The 16096-nt window shown below is 39.3% G+C and overlaps 1 protein-coding gene across 1 annotated transcript; it reads right to left on the bottom strand.

Annotated features, from left to right (window-relative positions):
- Nucleotides 1-1199: 1199 nt before the first annotated feature.
- KRT12 (keratin 12) lies at nucleotides 1200-15595 on the bottom strand. Its single transcript, XM_027873115.1, has 9 exons — nucleotides 15343-15595; nucleotides 14975-15294; nucleotides 12650-12732; nucleotides 11693-11849; nucleotides 9573-9734; nucleotides 9365-9490; nucleotides 8782-9002; nucleotides 3324-3394; nucleotides 1200-1297 (listed from the first exon to the last, which is right to left on the bottom strand). The coding sequence occupies exons 1-9, from the start codon at nucleotides 15593-15595 to the stop codon at nucleotides 1200-1202; spliced, it is 1491 nt and encodes a 496-aa protein (XP_027728916.1).
- Between the last annotated feature and the right edge of the window lie 501 nt (nucleotides 15596-16096).

Genomic DNA, 16096 nt, shown 5'->3' with positions numbered 1-16096 from the left:
TATTGACACTGACCTTCTCGCTGTTCTTTACAATATATACTCCATCTCCAGGCTCCAAGCACTTTCATTTCCTGTCCTCCAGGCCTGGTACTCTCTTCCACTTCATCTCCTTCCTTAATTCCCTGGCTTCCTGCAAGTCTCACTTAAAATCCCACCTTTGGCAAGAAGCTTTTCCTGATCCTCCTTAATGTCAGTGCCTTCCCTCTGTTGATTTTCTCCAATTTATTGTGTACATATCTTCTCTGTACATAGTTGTTTGTTTATTGTCTCCCCTATTAGACTGCGAGCTCCCTGAGAACAGGGAATGTCCTTTGCCTTCTTTTGTATTTCTGGTTGGTTAGCACAGCGCCTGACCCATAGCAGATGCTGAATAAATGCGTGCTAACTGGCTCAGGAGGAGTTTCCTTCTTAAAGGAGGTCTTCAAGCTAAGCTTGGAATCTTCTTCTCGGGTACATTAAGATAAGATTCTTATTTTGGTATTCATTGCACTAGATGACTTCTGGGCATTTTCCAATTCTGAACATTTTATGATTCTATGAAATTTATTTAAAAAGACTCAAAAACAACCCTCAAGCTTTCATTCTTCTTGACCCCCAGACTTATTGTAGACTCCTTTGGGTTTTAAAATATATTGTCTCCTTTAATGATAAATGAATATATGAAACCTTTTAATATACTATCACATTTTTAATCATGTTTCAAAGTTAAAGAAAATGCATATAATAATTAAAGATGAAAATTAGTATTACTTTAAAAATCAGTTTACAAACTTTTATGATTTTTTTCCTGAAGAAGTTATGAATGTTTACATTTGCATAGCTTAAGAGATAATAACATCAGTTAAGTAAACTTGACTGTTTCTTCTTCATCTCTTCAGCATTCATTCCCTTACTAAATCCCCCAGCTACCAGAAATATGTGCATTAAAGGGCTTCTCTGAGTACTGAAGACTGAAAGGCAAAATCCATTTGTTAAAAGGTCAGTGGCTTCTATTAGTATATTCCTAGTCACAAAAGACTGAAAAGAGAACTAAAGGAGAATAGAACTCATTTTCTTTTTAACAGTATTAGAAGGGACTAAAAGAAACAGAGAATGAGTTAACAAATAAAAACCCAGAGCCTTAGAATGGCAATGTTTCCTCTTGTGAATTTCTCCTTCTTGATTCAGGAGCCAATCATACACAGCTAACTTCTGGTGTCTTAGATGTCTTCTTCAATTTCCCGAACCTCAGAGTTAACAACTTTCCCATCCACTACCTCCTGCACAATTGTCTTGATTTTCCTTGTTCTGGTTGGATCTAAAGGCAAAGTGGTAATTTTTTTTTTTAAATAGAGTAGTTGTTTTAAAATGTGAAACTAAAATATGAAAGTTTCTTTTTCAAGTTAGGCCTCTAAAATAAGGTATTAGCTGGGGCAATCTGTAAAATGTCAACTACTGTTAGATTATTTTATAGGCTATTTTAAAATAGAACTTTATGCTCAAGTATGTGAAAATCTATGAATCCTTTGATGTAGTTCAACAATAAATTTAATTCGACAAACTTTTGCTAAGCTCCTACTATGTATCAGACAATGGGTACAAAGACAAAATGGTAAGATGAGTAGGGAGAGAGCAATAATGGTTGGGGGATACAGAGATAAGATGAAGAGATATGGGCTAGATGATAATACTCTTATGGACCCATTGAATGGCTATGTTCAAAGAATAGTTATAAATGGTTCTATATCAAGTTAGAAGGAAGTCTTCAGGGACCCTGTGCAACTTAATACTTTCAACAATGATTTAGATAAAATTAGAGATCAAATTTGTAGGTCTCATAAACTTGAGATGGATAGCTAACACATTGGATGACAAAGTCAGGACCTTAAAAAAAACCTTGGTGGACTTGAAAATTGGGCTGAATCTAATAAAATGAAATACAATCAGCATGAGTATAAAGTCTTACATATGGGTTCAGGAAATTGGCTTTGCATATACAAGACAGAGGAGACATGGCTAGACTACAAAAGTTAATCTGAAAAATATCTGGGGATTTTAGTGACTCGATATGAATCAGTATTATGATATGATAGCCAAAAAAGCTAATTTGGAGGCATAGTGCCTATGTTGTATTCTGCCCTGGTCTGACCACATGTATCTACAATACCTACCCAGCTTTTTTGTGTGTGTTATGGACCCCCTGTGGAAGTCTAGTGAAACATATGGATCCCTTCTCAGAATAATATCTTTAAATGCACAAAATAAAATAGGCAGGACTACAAAGGAAACTAATTATATTAAAATGCAGTTATGAAAATATTAAAAGTTCCAAATTCACAGGATCCATGAAATCTATTCCCAGATTTCTACTCTGCATCTAAGGTTAATAACTCCTGATCCAGAATACTCTACTCATTTCTAGGCACCATAATTTAAAAAGAACATCAATGACCCGGCATATATCCACAGGAGGTCAACCTAGATGGTGTAAAGGGATAAAGGCTGTGCCATACGTGGATAGGTTGAAGAAACCGGGCTGCTCAGCCTTGAGAAGAGAAAGTGGGGTGGAGGGTGTGAAGGGGTGGGGTACAAAGAAGACGATAGATGTTTTCAAGTACTCAGTAAGCTGTCAAGTAAAAGAAGGATTAAACTTGTTCTGTTGGTTCCCACAGGGCAGAACTAGGAATGATCAATGGAAGTTGCAATGAGGCAAGTTTAAACTTGATGCCTGGCAAAACTTCCTAACGCTCAGAGCTATCCAAAAGTGAAATGAGCTGCCTAGAGAAAAGGTGGGTTCCCTCTCATTGGAGGCCTTCTGGGACAGCTTGCATGGCCACTTCTTGGGCGTGCTGAAGTGGGGATTCTTTTTTGGAGTGTGGTTTTGACTACAAGGTTTTGGAGGTGCCTCCCAATTCTGTGAAGGAAGGTTTTTTGTTTTTTTGTTTTTGTTTTTGTTTTTTACCAAAATGTAGCCCCTGAACTAAACTTCTAAGAAAAACAAGGATTCTGAGAGGAAGAGATGAGGAGAAAGCATGTTCCAGGAATAGGGAATGTTCTCTTCTCATCATTGGCACCTTCTATGCCAATGAAAAAGACATCTGCTAATTCAAAAATGGATGTTAATTGTAATGTTCAGAATGCCTATTAAGAGAGCAGCATTCTTACCAGGCCAAAGACTATCATATGCTCTAAACTAATTAATTTACTATACAGGAGCATACGTTATTTCTTGATTCTCTGTGAAGAAGAAATGTAGCTATGACTTTATGATACCGAATGGGTTTCTATGGCTTGGTGTTTGATAATCTGATACGTTGAAGTAGTATCTCAGGGAATTGACCCACCTTTGGAAGAATCAATCGACTGTGCTTGAGAATTGGATTCTGGCACAGTTAAACTTTCAACAGCACCATTCCTGCATAGAAAAGAGGAACAATAATCATCACTTCATATTTTCTAGGATCAGGTGACACAGACCCGGAGGGAACTGGATTTTAATCATACCTTTGACACCTACTAGCCCTATGACTATGGGTCAATCATTCAACCTCTCTGAGTATCAAGTTTCACTTCCATAAAATGGGTGTGTGTCATATCTGTAATTCCTTCCTTATGGGATTGCTGTCACGATCAAATGAAATATATATATAAAGCAGTTTGTAACCCTGAAAGTGCTGTTGTGATTAGGGAAAGACAAACAAAATTATGTCAAAGACAAAACCATTGTTGATTTGTGATATAGTTCAGCAATGCCAAGACCCTTGAGATGTTCTCTGTACCCAATACCTCAGGCAGTTTACAGTCCAGAACACAAGACTTCCCCAGGAATATAAACAATAAAGAGGAATGCAGAAACAAACAAGGACAGCAGTCTGAATACAACTGGCCACTAGAGCTATACAGTTCTGTGAGGTCGTACCTGGCTCATGATCTCCCTCTTCTTCAAAAATCCAAACAATTCAAGGCATCCTAACAAAGGCCAGCCCAGGAATACTGGCTCTCCCTGATTTTATGTGCTGCCTCAGGTAACTTCAGAACTGGAGATAGCCTGGGACCTGGTCTCTGACCTATCACACACATCTGCTCAGATGCTCTGGCTTCTTCAGCAGGTTCAGACATGCCTAGGGTCAGTGTGCAGTTTGAAGTTGAAGGGAAAAAATATGCATAATGAACTAACCAGATGGTGATGGTGTCCTTTTCCTCCTGCTTGAGGATGTCAGAATGATGTACCCTGGGTTTAATATTATAGTTTAGGATACTGTACCTTTTCCTCAGTAAATCCTGCCTGGAACAATAAGAATACTAATACTGGAAAATTAGTCAGTCAATTAACTAGAATTTATCAAGCACCTATATACCAACCCCTATGGGGAAGCTGTGGCCTCAAGGCTTCATGTGGTCCTCTAGGTCCTCAAGTGCGGCCCTTTGACTGAATCCAAACTTCACAGAATGAATCCCCTTAATAAAAGAATTTGTTCTATAAAATTTGGACTCAGTCAAAATGCCACACCCAAAGACCTAGAAGGTCACATATGTCTTCAAGGCCACAGGCTCCCTACCCCTGTATCAGACATTATTCTAAGAGCTGAGATGCAAAGAAAGGTCAAAAAAATGACATTTTTTCTCCAGTTCCAGAAAAGCTTTCCTGTGATTACATAACAATCCATATTTAAACATTGTATTCGTATTATTTTCAGGGAGCTTACTATGAAATAAATGACATCATTCAGATGGACATGACCTCATTTTTCATCTTTAATATATTTCAATATGTCACTAATATATTTTGGTATGTCAAAGATCTGTGGTTCCATCTATGTAGGCATGCTCTTCACTGATGTACAATCTTTCTGTCTTAGTAGATGGTTTGGGAGAATTGTTGTTGCCAAACTATTCTTCATAGAGCAGTTAGTATGGTGATGAGACTCTCTGAATTAAGTGAGTTCATCTCTGAGCCCATAATAGATTCCTGTTAGCAAGGAGGGAGGCAGAGCCAAGATGGCAGAGTACAGGGGAAGCAATCTAGCTGAACTTTCCCATTCCCCTCCAAACAACTTAAAAAAAAAACTCTTCAAATTTCGGAGCAGTAGAGCTAACAAAAAGTCAGAGTAAGACATTTTTTCCAACCTAAGACAATTTAGCAGGTCAGCAGGTGAGGTCTATGACAACAGTGTGGGAGCTGGGCTGGAGTTTGGCAACTATATCAGCAGTAGGCCTTGGAGGCAGCTACAACAGCAGCAGCAACAGTAGTAGCCTCAGAAGCTTTCAGCCCAGAGACCATAAGAGGATCAGACAACTGGTCAGAAAGAGATTAAAGGGAACCCTTTGCTGGCACTGGGTGCAGCTAGCACTGACTGGCAGCTCTATTGACCATAAGCAGTTCTGGTTGCAGTTCCAGGGCAGAGAGGAGTGCTAGCACTTATGGCTGCAGGAGAGCAGGGGACCTGATCATAGTTCCAGGGTCAAGAGAAGCTCTAGTGCTTGTGGCTGTAGGGAAACAGGGGCCTTCCCTGTGTAAAAACTAGAGCTCAGACTAGGAGAGCGGTGACCAAAGCTCTCCCTAGATCACACAACCTTGGAAGCACTGAAAACTTGCAGACCCCCAGAACTAGTTCTAGAAACAGCAGCATGTGAACAGTGTCTCCTCACCCCTGGCTGAGCAAGTCCAACTTTAACATGAAGTTCAAAATCGAGAAATAGGCTGAGCAAACAACAACAACAACAAATGAACAAACAAACAAACAAACAACAACAACAAAGAACTTGACTATAAAAAGTTACTAGGGTGGCAGGAAAGACCAAAACATAAATTCAAAAGAAGACAACAATGTGAAAACAGCTCCAAGCAAAACCTTAAAGGAAAATGTTAATTGAACCCAATCCCAATAAGAATTCCTAGAACAGTTAACAAAAGAGATAAGAATGGTAGAGGGAAAATTGGAGAAAGAAATGAAAGTGATGCAAGAAAATCATGAAAAGAGAATTAACAGCTTGGTAAAAGAGGCACAGAAAATAATGAAGAAAACAACACTTCTAAAAACAAAATTGGCCTAATAGTAAAAAAGGCACAAAAATTCACTGAAGAAGAGAACTACTTAAAAGGTAGAATTGGCCAAATGGAAAAAGAGGTACAAAAACTCACTCAAGAAAGTAATTCCTTAAAAATTAGAGTTGGAAAAGTGGAAGCTAATAAGTCCCTGAAATATTAAGAAACAATAAAGTCAAAAGAATGAAAAAAAAAACAGGAAAATGTGAAAACAACTGAATTGGAAAATAGATTGAGGAAAGATAATTTTAGAATTATTGGATTACCTGAAAACCATAGTCAAAAAAGGAGCCTAGACATCATATTTCAAGAAATTATCAAGAAAAACTACCCCAATATTTAGATCAAGAGAGTAAAATAGAAATAGAAAAAAAATCCACCAATCACCTCCTGAAAGAGATCCCCAAATGAAAACTTCCAGAATATTAAGGCCAAATTCCAAAGCTCCTAGGTCAAGGAGAAAATGTTGCAAGCAGCCAGAAAGAAACCATTCAAATATCATCGATCCAGAGTCAGGATCACACAAGATTTAGCAGCTTCTGCATTAAAGGAGTGGAGGGATTGGAATATGATATTCCAGAAGGCAAAAGAGCTAGAATTACAGCCAAGAATCATCTGCCCAACAAAACTTAATCTTTCAGGGGGGAAATGGACATTCAATGAAATAGAGAACTTTCAAGCATTCCTGATGAAAATATCAAAACTGAAACTGACATTCAAACCCCAGACTCAAGAGAAGCATAAAAAGGTAAACAGGAAAGAGAAGTCATAAAGAATTCAATAAAGTTAAACTGTTTTCATTCCTATTTGGGAAGAGGATACATTTACTACTAAGAACTTTATCATTATTAAGGCAATTGGAGTCTACATAGACAGAGAACATGGTTGTGAGTTAACTATGTCGGGATGAGCTCTCTCTCTGTCTCTCTCTCTCCACCAGTCCCTCTCCCCAACAAAAATGAAGGGATGAGGAAGAGGGCTACACAAGAAGAATGGGAAACAGAGAGGTATAATGGGGAAAGTTTTCTCATATAAAAGAGGCATGCAAGGAAGAACTTTCATAGTGAAGGGAAAATGGAAGGATGGTGGGTAACGCTCAAACATCAGAATTGGTTCAAAGAGGGAAGAATTATATACACAAATTCAGTTGGGTGTAGAAATCTATCTTATCAAAAACAGGCATAGACCAAGATCTCACACCATATATCAAGATAAGGTCAAAATGGATACATGATTTAGACATAAACGGTGATATCATAAGCAGATTAGGGGAGCATGGAAAAATTTATCTGAGAGAATCACATGATAGAAAATGAATAATTTTGATTACATCAAATTAAAAAATTTTTGCATAAACAAAACCAATGCAGCCAGGTTTAGAAGGAAAGCAGGAAAATGGGGGAGGGATTTCACAGTAAGTTTCTCTCATAAAGGCCTCATTTTTCAATATATAGAGAATTAAGTCAAATTTATTAGAAAACAAGTCATTCCCCAATTGATAAATGATCAAAGGATATGAATAGGTTGTTTTTGGAAGAAGAAATCAAAACTGTCTATAGTAATATGAAAAATGTTCTAAATCACCATTGATTAGAGAAATGCAAATTAAAACAACTTGGAGGTACCACTTCACACCTATCACAAATGACAAATGCTAGAGGGGATGAGGAAAATATGTCCACTAATAACTTATTGATGAAGTTGTGAACTGGTTATCTGGAGAACAATTTGGAACTATGCCCAAAGGGCATAAAACTGTGTATACTCTTTGATCCAACAATACTACTACTAGGTTTGTACCCCAAAGAAATAAAAGAAAAAGGAAAAAAACTATATGTACAAAAATATTTATAGCATCTCTTTTACGATGTCAAAGAATTAGAAATTGAGGGGAATGCTCTTCGATTGGGGAATGGTTGAACAAATTATGGCATATGAATTTGATGGAGTACTTTTGTGCTATAAGAAATGATAAGGGGGGTGGTTTCAGAAAAAAACAAACAAACACAGCAAGAACTATATGAACTGATGCAAAATGAAGTAAGAAGAACTGGGATATTATTATGCACAGTAACAGCAATGTTGTAATGATGAAACTGAAAGACTTGCCTACTGTGATCAATACAATGATCTAAGACAATTCCATAGGATTCATGATGAAGAAATGCTATTTACCTTTAGAGAGAGAACTGATGAACTTGGACTGCAAGTTAAAATATAATTTTCTTGCTTTATTTTTTATTTTTTTGCATTTTTGTGATATGGCCAATATGTTTTCCATGATTTCATATGTATACTTGATATAAGTTGCTTGCCTTCTCAATGGGTGGTGGAGAGATGGGAGGGAGAGAATTTTGAACTCAAAATTTAAAAAAAAATATTAAAAAGAAATAAATAATAAATTTGTTTTTTTTAAACCCTAGTACTAAATAGAGCATTTACTCTGGTACAAGGAAAATGCATACGCACAAAATAGGCACGATAATAACACCTATGTGCCAGGATTGTTGTGAGGATCAGATGAGATAATAATAGTAAAGTCTTTGCTAACCTTAAAGCACTATACATAAATGCTATCTATTAATAAACGGTTGTTGACTGACCGACTGATGTAGTTTGTACAGAGCATGCACAGATAAGCAGTACTTTAATGTCACTCTATGATTTCTTTTGCACACACCAGCAGAAAATTTAATGTCCTCATTGGTGAACCAATAAATTAAAAATGCATCTTCTATTTCAGATTTCTTATTTACCCTTCGAGTTCTCCCTCCAACAGGCGGCGGTAGGTCCCAATCTCCATCTCCAGCCGGGTCTTGATGTTTAGGAGTTGTTCATACTCTGCATTCTGACGCTCCATGTCGCTCCTCATCTGGGAGAGCTGAGCCTCCAGATTGCCAATTTGGAGCTGTATCTGGGAGAGCTGATTGCAGTAACCACTTTCGGTTTCCGCTAAGGTATCTTCAAAGGACTTTCTCTGCATATTAATGAAGAATGGTGCTAATTCAGTGATGAGCAAGGGAAAAGAGCCTTTAGGGTGGAAGGATAGATAACTAGTTTTATAAGCAAGGTTCTTTTTGTTTTGCTATCACTTTTGAATTAGAATAGTGCATAAAATCAGAGAATTGAGAGCTGGAAGGAACCAAACTCACTAAGTTCAACATTTTCATTTTACAGATGGGGAAACCGAGGCCAAGAGAGTTGAAGTAACTTGGCAAGGTCATATAGGTTCTATGACTTGAACTCAGGTCTTCTAGCTCTACCACCAGTGCTCTTTTCTTTATATCCATCCCATTGCCCTCTTTGTTGGAAGCACTATTACCGAGTGCTTTTCCATACCATAGCAAGCTGAGACTGGAGCTCAATTTCTAAACTTTGGAGCGTGCGCTTCAAGTCCGTTATTTCGCTCTTGCTTGTCTGCAGCTGTTCCGTGTTGCTGCTGATCTCCTTCTTGAGTTCTCCACTCTGAAATACAAGAGAAGGTATCAGGCCAACCTATGGGAAAATCGGAATTCATTTGTCAAGGTAGCACAGTGCCTCGACCTACTTTTTCAATGAACCAAGCTTCGGCTTCCTTGCGATTCTGCTCGGCAATGACTTCGTACTGCCCTCTCATGTCATTCAAGAGTTTGGTCAAGTTGATTCCTGGAGCAGCATCCATCTCCACGCTAATCTGGCCGGGCCCCCCAGCTTGGATGGTCTGAAGTTCCTAGGAAAAGCAAGGAAGAGTGACGCAGCTGTGGATTCTCTCCAATTTATTCCCACTGTAGTTTGTTTATACATAGTTCTTTGCATAATGTCTCCACTGCACTGTGAGCTCCTCGAGGGCAGGAACTGACTTTTTTTTTTTGTAGCCCTAGCACTTAACACAGTGCCTGGCACATTGTAGGTAGTTAACAAATGTGTATTGATTTGACCAACCGTGTCCCAGGAACTGGTTAATTTAACCTATCATTGTTCATCATCATCACCATTTAGATAGTGCTTTAAGCTCATGCATTCTCAGATTCACAGGCTATCAAAAGTGTTGTTTATTTAAACCTGCTGCTTAAGCCCAGAGGATGACTGGGACTTGCCCAGGATCACATGGGTAATAAGGCCAAGTCAGTATTTGAACCTAAGTTCTCTGTCTCCAAATCCAGCATTCTTTCCATTTGCCTCCCCTAAAGTGAAAGTGGACTTCTCTAGGATTTGGACCCAGAAATCCTTGAAACCTTAAACAAGAATCTTACCCCTAGACCATTTGGCTTTCTTTAAAGTATCATCCCTTCCACGAGGATTTGTACTGTATTTTGTTTTTATTTTTGAAATGTTTGATTAAAACCTTAATAATTGAATATCAGTGCAGCTAATTAGACTTGCTTAATAATTCCTTCTAAATCTCAGGGCATATGTAATGTGATTCTTTCCACATTTCAGTGTATCTACCCCAAGGCCCCATCGGGACTCTTTGTCCATTCATTCCTATTCACTTTCCCTCTCTTTCCTCCCTCTCCTTCTAAATAAAACATTTATCAAGCATTAGTTATGTGCCAAGCACTGTACTTACCATCTCATTTACAAAGGAGAAAATGGAATTACCATGAAATAATGGATAAAGCACTGCATTTGGAGTCAGGGTTCAAATTCTGCCTTAGATACTTACCAGTGACTGGGCAAGTCATTTAATCTCTCTGTGCCTCAGTTTCTTCATTGGTAAAATGAAGGGATTGGCATGATAGTCTCTGATGTCCCTTCCAGCTCTAAATCTATGATCCTGTGAGTCCCAGAGAAGTGACCTGCTCAAGGTCATATAGCTAATAAGCAGTAGAGCCATGCGTGATTTGAACCCAGGTCTTCTGGCTCCAAGTTCAATATCCTTTCCACTTTCTGAACAGGAATACACTGAGTAGGCTCATAGGCACCAAAAACATGGTAGAAATCTTTTCAGCCCTCTGATGTCAGGGGACAAGACAAGTATCATTTATGTGATGGGGGCAGCTGGTGGCACAGTGGATAAAGGGTTGGACCCAGAGTCTAGAAGTCCTGAATTCAAATTCATCCTCAGACACTTACTGGCTATGTGACCTTGACTTAATCTCTGTTTACCTCAGTTTCCTCATCTTTAAAATGAGGTTAATAACAGTACCTACCACCCAGGGTTGTTTAGGATCAATTGAGATAGTATTTTAGCAACAGTGCTTAGCACAGTGCCTGGCACATAGTAGGTGCTATAAAATACTTGCAATTATAACTATAATTATGATGCCTTTCTCTGTCATCAGGTAGTCAGTCCTATTTCAGGGGTTGAATGAAATTATTTCTAAGGCTCCACTCAGCTTTAAAATTCTATAGATCTGTGTCCATCCAATTTTAGAAAAGAATGACAAGACTAGAGCCACTAAACTAACTTTATTCCCCCATCGTCAAAGTGAAAAGTGAGAAAAATCTGCTGATGGAAGCATCAACAGCAGCCAGGGACTCCACCCTTCTGTCTTCATATCTGAATCTGCTTTCCTTCTATAAATGAACTTCATCCCCCCATCACACACATCCAGCCAAACAAACCTCCCAGAAGTCAATAAAAGAAGCCCCCTTCATTCTTCTTCTAACTTAATAAGAATGTAAATTGGAGTGGGTTGGGGGGAAGGAGGAGGAAGACCTTGGGAGTGACAGATGCCCCCTCACCTCTTCATGGTTCTTCTTAAGATAAGCCAGCTCTTCCATCAGGCTTTCAATCTGCATCTCCAGGTCAGCCCTGGTCAAGGTCAATTCATCCAGCACCCTGCGCAAGCCATTGATGTCAGCTTCGACATTCTGGCGAAGGGCCTGCTCATTCTCGTACCTTAAAAGCAAAGGACAGGATGTTCCAGGGGATCAAAAATAAAATACCAAAAAAAAACCCCAAAAACCCAAAAAACAAAAACAAAAACAAAAAACAAACCAAAACCCACCGGAAGAAGTGATTTGTTTCAGGCACTAATTAGCACGAACACTTTGAATGGCTACCTATCTCAGAATAGAGAGGCGGTATGGCCTAAGGGATAGAAAGCTAACCTTGGAGAAGGGAAGGCCTAAATTCAGCCTTTGCCTCAGTTTACTTGCTAGCTGTGTGATCTAAGGCAAGTCACTTAAGTTTTTAGTGCCCCCCAGAAATTCTTTAAGTCTCCAAATGACAGGTGGGCTGCTGATGAGACTCAGAAGAGGGAGTTTCTGCACTGAAAATTCCCTATGCTGAAAAAAAAACCACGTCTGGGTAGAGTTTCAGGGGGAAAAAAGCAATTATTTAATATGATACCATGTTTACTGGAATCATCTACTTCTTCTCCTGATTTTCCTGCCCACACAGATATTTGATTGCTCCACTGGAAGGCAAGGGAAGAAGAAAGAACGAAAAAAAGGTCCTCTGTACTTTGGGTAGACCTCTGTGTGGTGAATTTCTAGTGGGGGGGTAGATGAGCACTGGATGGGTAGGCATGAGCAAGCTGCTATCTGAATTGTTGGGAGGACTTACCAACATTACTTAATAGCAGATACACTATTGTATTGAAATATGGAAAGTTTTATTCATTGGAAATGAACAAAAAGGAAGGATAAAGAAAGGAGAGAACTGCCACTGTCAGATTTGGCTAGGCTTGCGCTTACTTCATCCTGAAATCATCAGCCGCCAACCTTGCATTGTCGATCTGCAAAATGAGCCGAGCATTCTCAATTGTGGCTGAAATAATCTGGAAAAGTACAGAAAAGGGATTTCTAAAAGCACTGAGAGACTGGCCCAGACATTCTGTTCAGATCAGGAGATATGGTAATAAATTAAATCATTTTAGATTCTGCCAGATTTTCGATTTGCTTATTTTTAAAAACTAAAGTTGTGTGTTAAGAAACACCTTCCTTCCTCCTTCCCTCCCTTCCTCCTCTCCTCTCCTCTCCTCTCCTCTCTTCTCCTCTCTTCTCCTCTCTTCTCCTTTCCCTTCCTTTCCTTCATTCCTAAGGATCACAGGCTCTGGAGATGAAAGCAAGGGTAAATTGAACCAGCTCAAAAAGCTGACACCATTATTAAATTTTTTATTTTGTTGATTGTCTCAACCAGAGGGGTCAGACTTGCTTCTACAGGCTGCAAGACAGTAGAAAACATTATCCTGCTGGAATCAGATTAAAATGTAATTGAGAAAAGTTTAACAAAATAAATAAAAATTATAAACCAACACAGGTAATGTTAATTTGTGATTTTCTAAGGAAATAGGTGGCCTGCAGGGATCCATTTCTCTTTTTGTTTGATTCCACCGGTCAATATTGAAGAAAGTTTTAATACTGCAGACTAAACTTTGAAAACAAAAACAAAAACAAAAACAGTATGCATAATTCTGGGAACCCCCAGCCCAATTGTTAAGCCTTTACTATCATATTCCTGTATTGTTTTATAAACAGGATTAGAGATCAGCAGGAATGGAATTAAAAGCTCATGAAATGAAGGCATCACCAGATTGTGGGCCTGGTTACCATTCAGTTGTTGTTCACTTGTTTTTCACTCATGTCCTATTCTTTGTGACTCCATTTGGCGTTTTCTTGGCAAAGATGCTGGAGTGGTTTGCCATTTCCTTCTCCAGCACATTTTACAGATGAGGAAACAGGTTAAATGACTTACTTAGGGTCACACAACTAGTAAGTGTCTGAAACTGGATTTGATCTCAGGTCTTACTGACTCTAGGCCCTGAGCTCTATCCACTGCACCATCTAGCCATCCCCTGTTGACTATAGGCTGATGATCATAATGATAATGGGCATTTATACAGTGCTCCAAGGTTTGCAAAGTGCTCTACATCCATTGTTTCACTTCAGCCTCCCAACACACCTGGCTGGAAGGGACCTTAAAAGATCATAGGTTGACAACTGGAAGGGATATTAGGGATCACCTGGTCCAGCCCTGTTATTCTACGGATGAGGAAAGTGAAGCCCAGATTGTTAAGTGAAGTAGTAAGTAGTTAAGTCAGGATTAGAATCTAGGTCTCTAACCCCAAATCCACTGGTTTTCTCACTGTATTAGGCTGCCTCTTAATTAGTCTAGAGATCTTATACTTTTAATACCCTCATATTACTGCTGAGGAAATGAAAACCCATCAAGGTTCAATGACATAACCAACATCACATAGGGAGCAAGTTGCAGAGATCAAATTCAAAGCCATGTCCTCTGACTCCAAATCTATGGCTCTTCTGTTACATCACAGAGGAAACACAGTTCACATTAAGAAAGATACAGTGGGATGTAAATTCCTTGAGCTCAGGGACCATTTTCATTTTTTGTCTTTTGTAACCATAAAGCCTAGCACAGTCCATGGCACATAGTAGGTGTTCAATAAATTACTCCTGGAATTGAATAGATACAAAGAAGGACAGCTAGGTGGTACAGTGGACAGAAAGCCAGACCTGGAGTCAGGAAGACTCATCTTCCTGAGTTCAAATTTGGCCTCAGACACTTACTAGCTATGTGACCCTGGGCAAGTCACTTAACCCTGTTTGCCTCATTTTTCTCATCTGTAAAATGAGCCAGAGAAGGAAATGGCAAACCACTCCAGTATCTTTGCCAGTTGTTCAGTCATTTTCAGTTGTGTCTGACTCTTGGTGACCTCCATGGTTCACCAACAGTCAGGTACAGCTGAACAAGAACAAGAATAGCAATAATAAGAATAACAACTACAATAAGGAACTATCAGTCTTTATAGTTTTGAAAAATAGTGCAAGTACTATCAGATTAATTACATTTAACATTAGCACAATTTAGTAAAAGATTAAAATGAAAGCTGAATTATTAAAATCTTTAATTTATATTTATTTTAAAATTTGATTGATTAATTTAACATTTAATTTATATTATAATTATATTACAATTCATGTCAGGAGTCAGATTAAAATTACATGGGCACTGAATAGCCACTGCTACTATAAATGTTGCAATGGCAGAACTATTCTTACCTTATTCTTTAGATCTTCGATTAATGGGTAGTATTTTTCATAATCATTTCCTGACACAGAATCGCTCTTCACACGCGTTTCATACCAGTCTCGAATTTTGCTCTCCAGTTCAGTGTTTGCTTCCTCTAGAGCCCGGACTTTAGCCAGGTAGGAAGCCAACCTGTCATTGAGGTTTTGCATGGTTTCCTTTTCTGATCCAGAAAGAAGGACTCCATCGTTGCTACAGGGGATGCCTATTGAGCCACCAGCTAGCCCTCCGCCATAACCATTCCCTAATCCTCCTCCATACCCACTGCCCAGCCCCGCTCCATAACCATTTCCTAGTCCCCCTCCATAACCACTGCCCAGCCCCCCTCCATAACCACTGCCCAGTCCTGCTCCATAACCACTGCCCAGCCCTCCACCAAAGGCACTCCTGGAGCTGCTGCCAAAGCCACAGCTGGAACCAAACATGGATGCAGCACTGAAACTACCCCCTGAGTTTGCCCCAGAGCCAAAAAGGTTTCCACCAAAGCCACCTCCACTACTGGTGCTGGACAACCGGCTGAGCTGGCCGCCCCCCACCCCACTGCGAGAAGAAGTCTTCTCAGAGGCCCCAGAACTGTGGACAGAGAGAGACATGGTATCGATGCAGAGATTGCTCAGTTGGCAAAATGGAGAAGCAGAGGGGCAAAATAGGCTGAGATGTGCAACCTTTTATACCCATGAAGTGGGCGTCGCAGTTGTCAAGTCCAAACCTGCACACAACAATAAAATTCAACCCTTTATTTTTCTTTCATCAGCTCAGCATCCCCTGACCAAGTTAAGTCATATGTGCAGGTAGAAATTGTTTATTGGTGCAAAAATAAGAGTGCCCACTAGGTATTTGTTTGACAGAGATTGGGTGGGGTAGAATTTGCTTGTCAGAAGGAATTCCCTTACCCTTGCATAGACAATGTGTTGCTTTACTAACATCACCCAAGTCTATTTCTCATTCATATTTAAAGTCCTTTACAACCTGGTCCCTTCCTAATGTTCATCTTCTTATACTTTACTCCCCTCTAAGTACTCCATGATCTAGTGACAATGGCCTCCTTGCTGTTACTTGCACATCACATTCCATCTACCACCTCCTTGTCTTTG

This window comes from Vombatus ursinus, unplaced genomic scaffold (genome assembly GCF_900497805.2).
Source record: "Vombatus ursinus unplaced genomic scaffold, bare-nosed wombat genome assembly UNPS02014801.1, whole genome shotgun sequence".
NCBI lineage: Eukaryota > Metazoa > Chordata > Mammalia > Diprotodontia > Vombatidae > Vombatus > Vombatus ursinus.
This window is presented reverse-complemented; position numbering and strand designations above follow the sequence as displayed.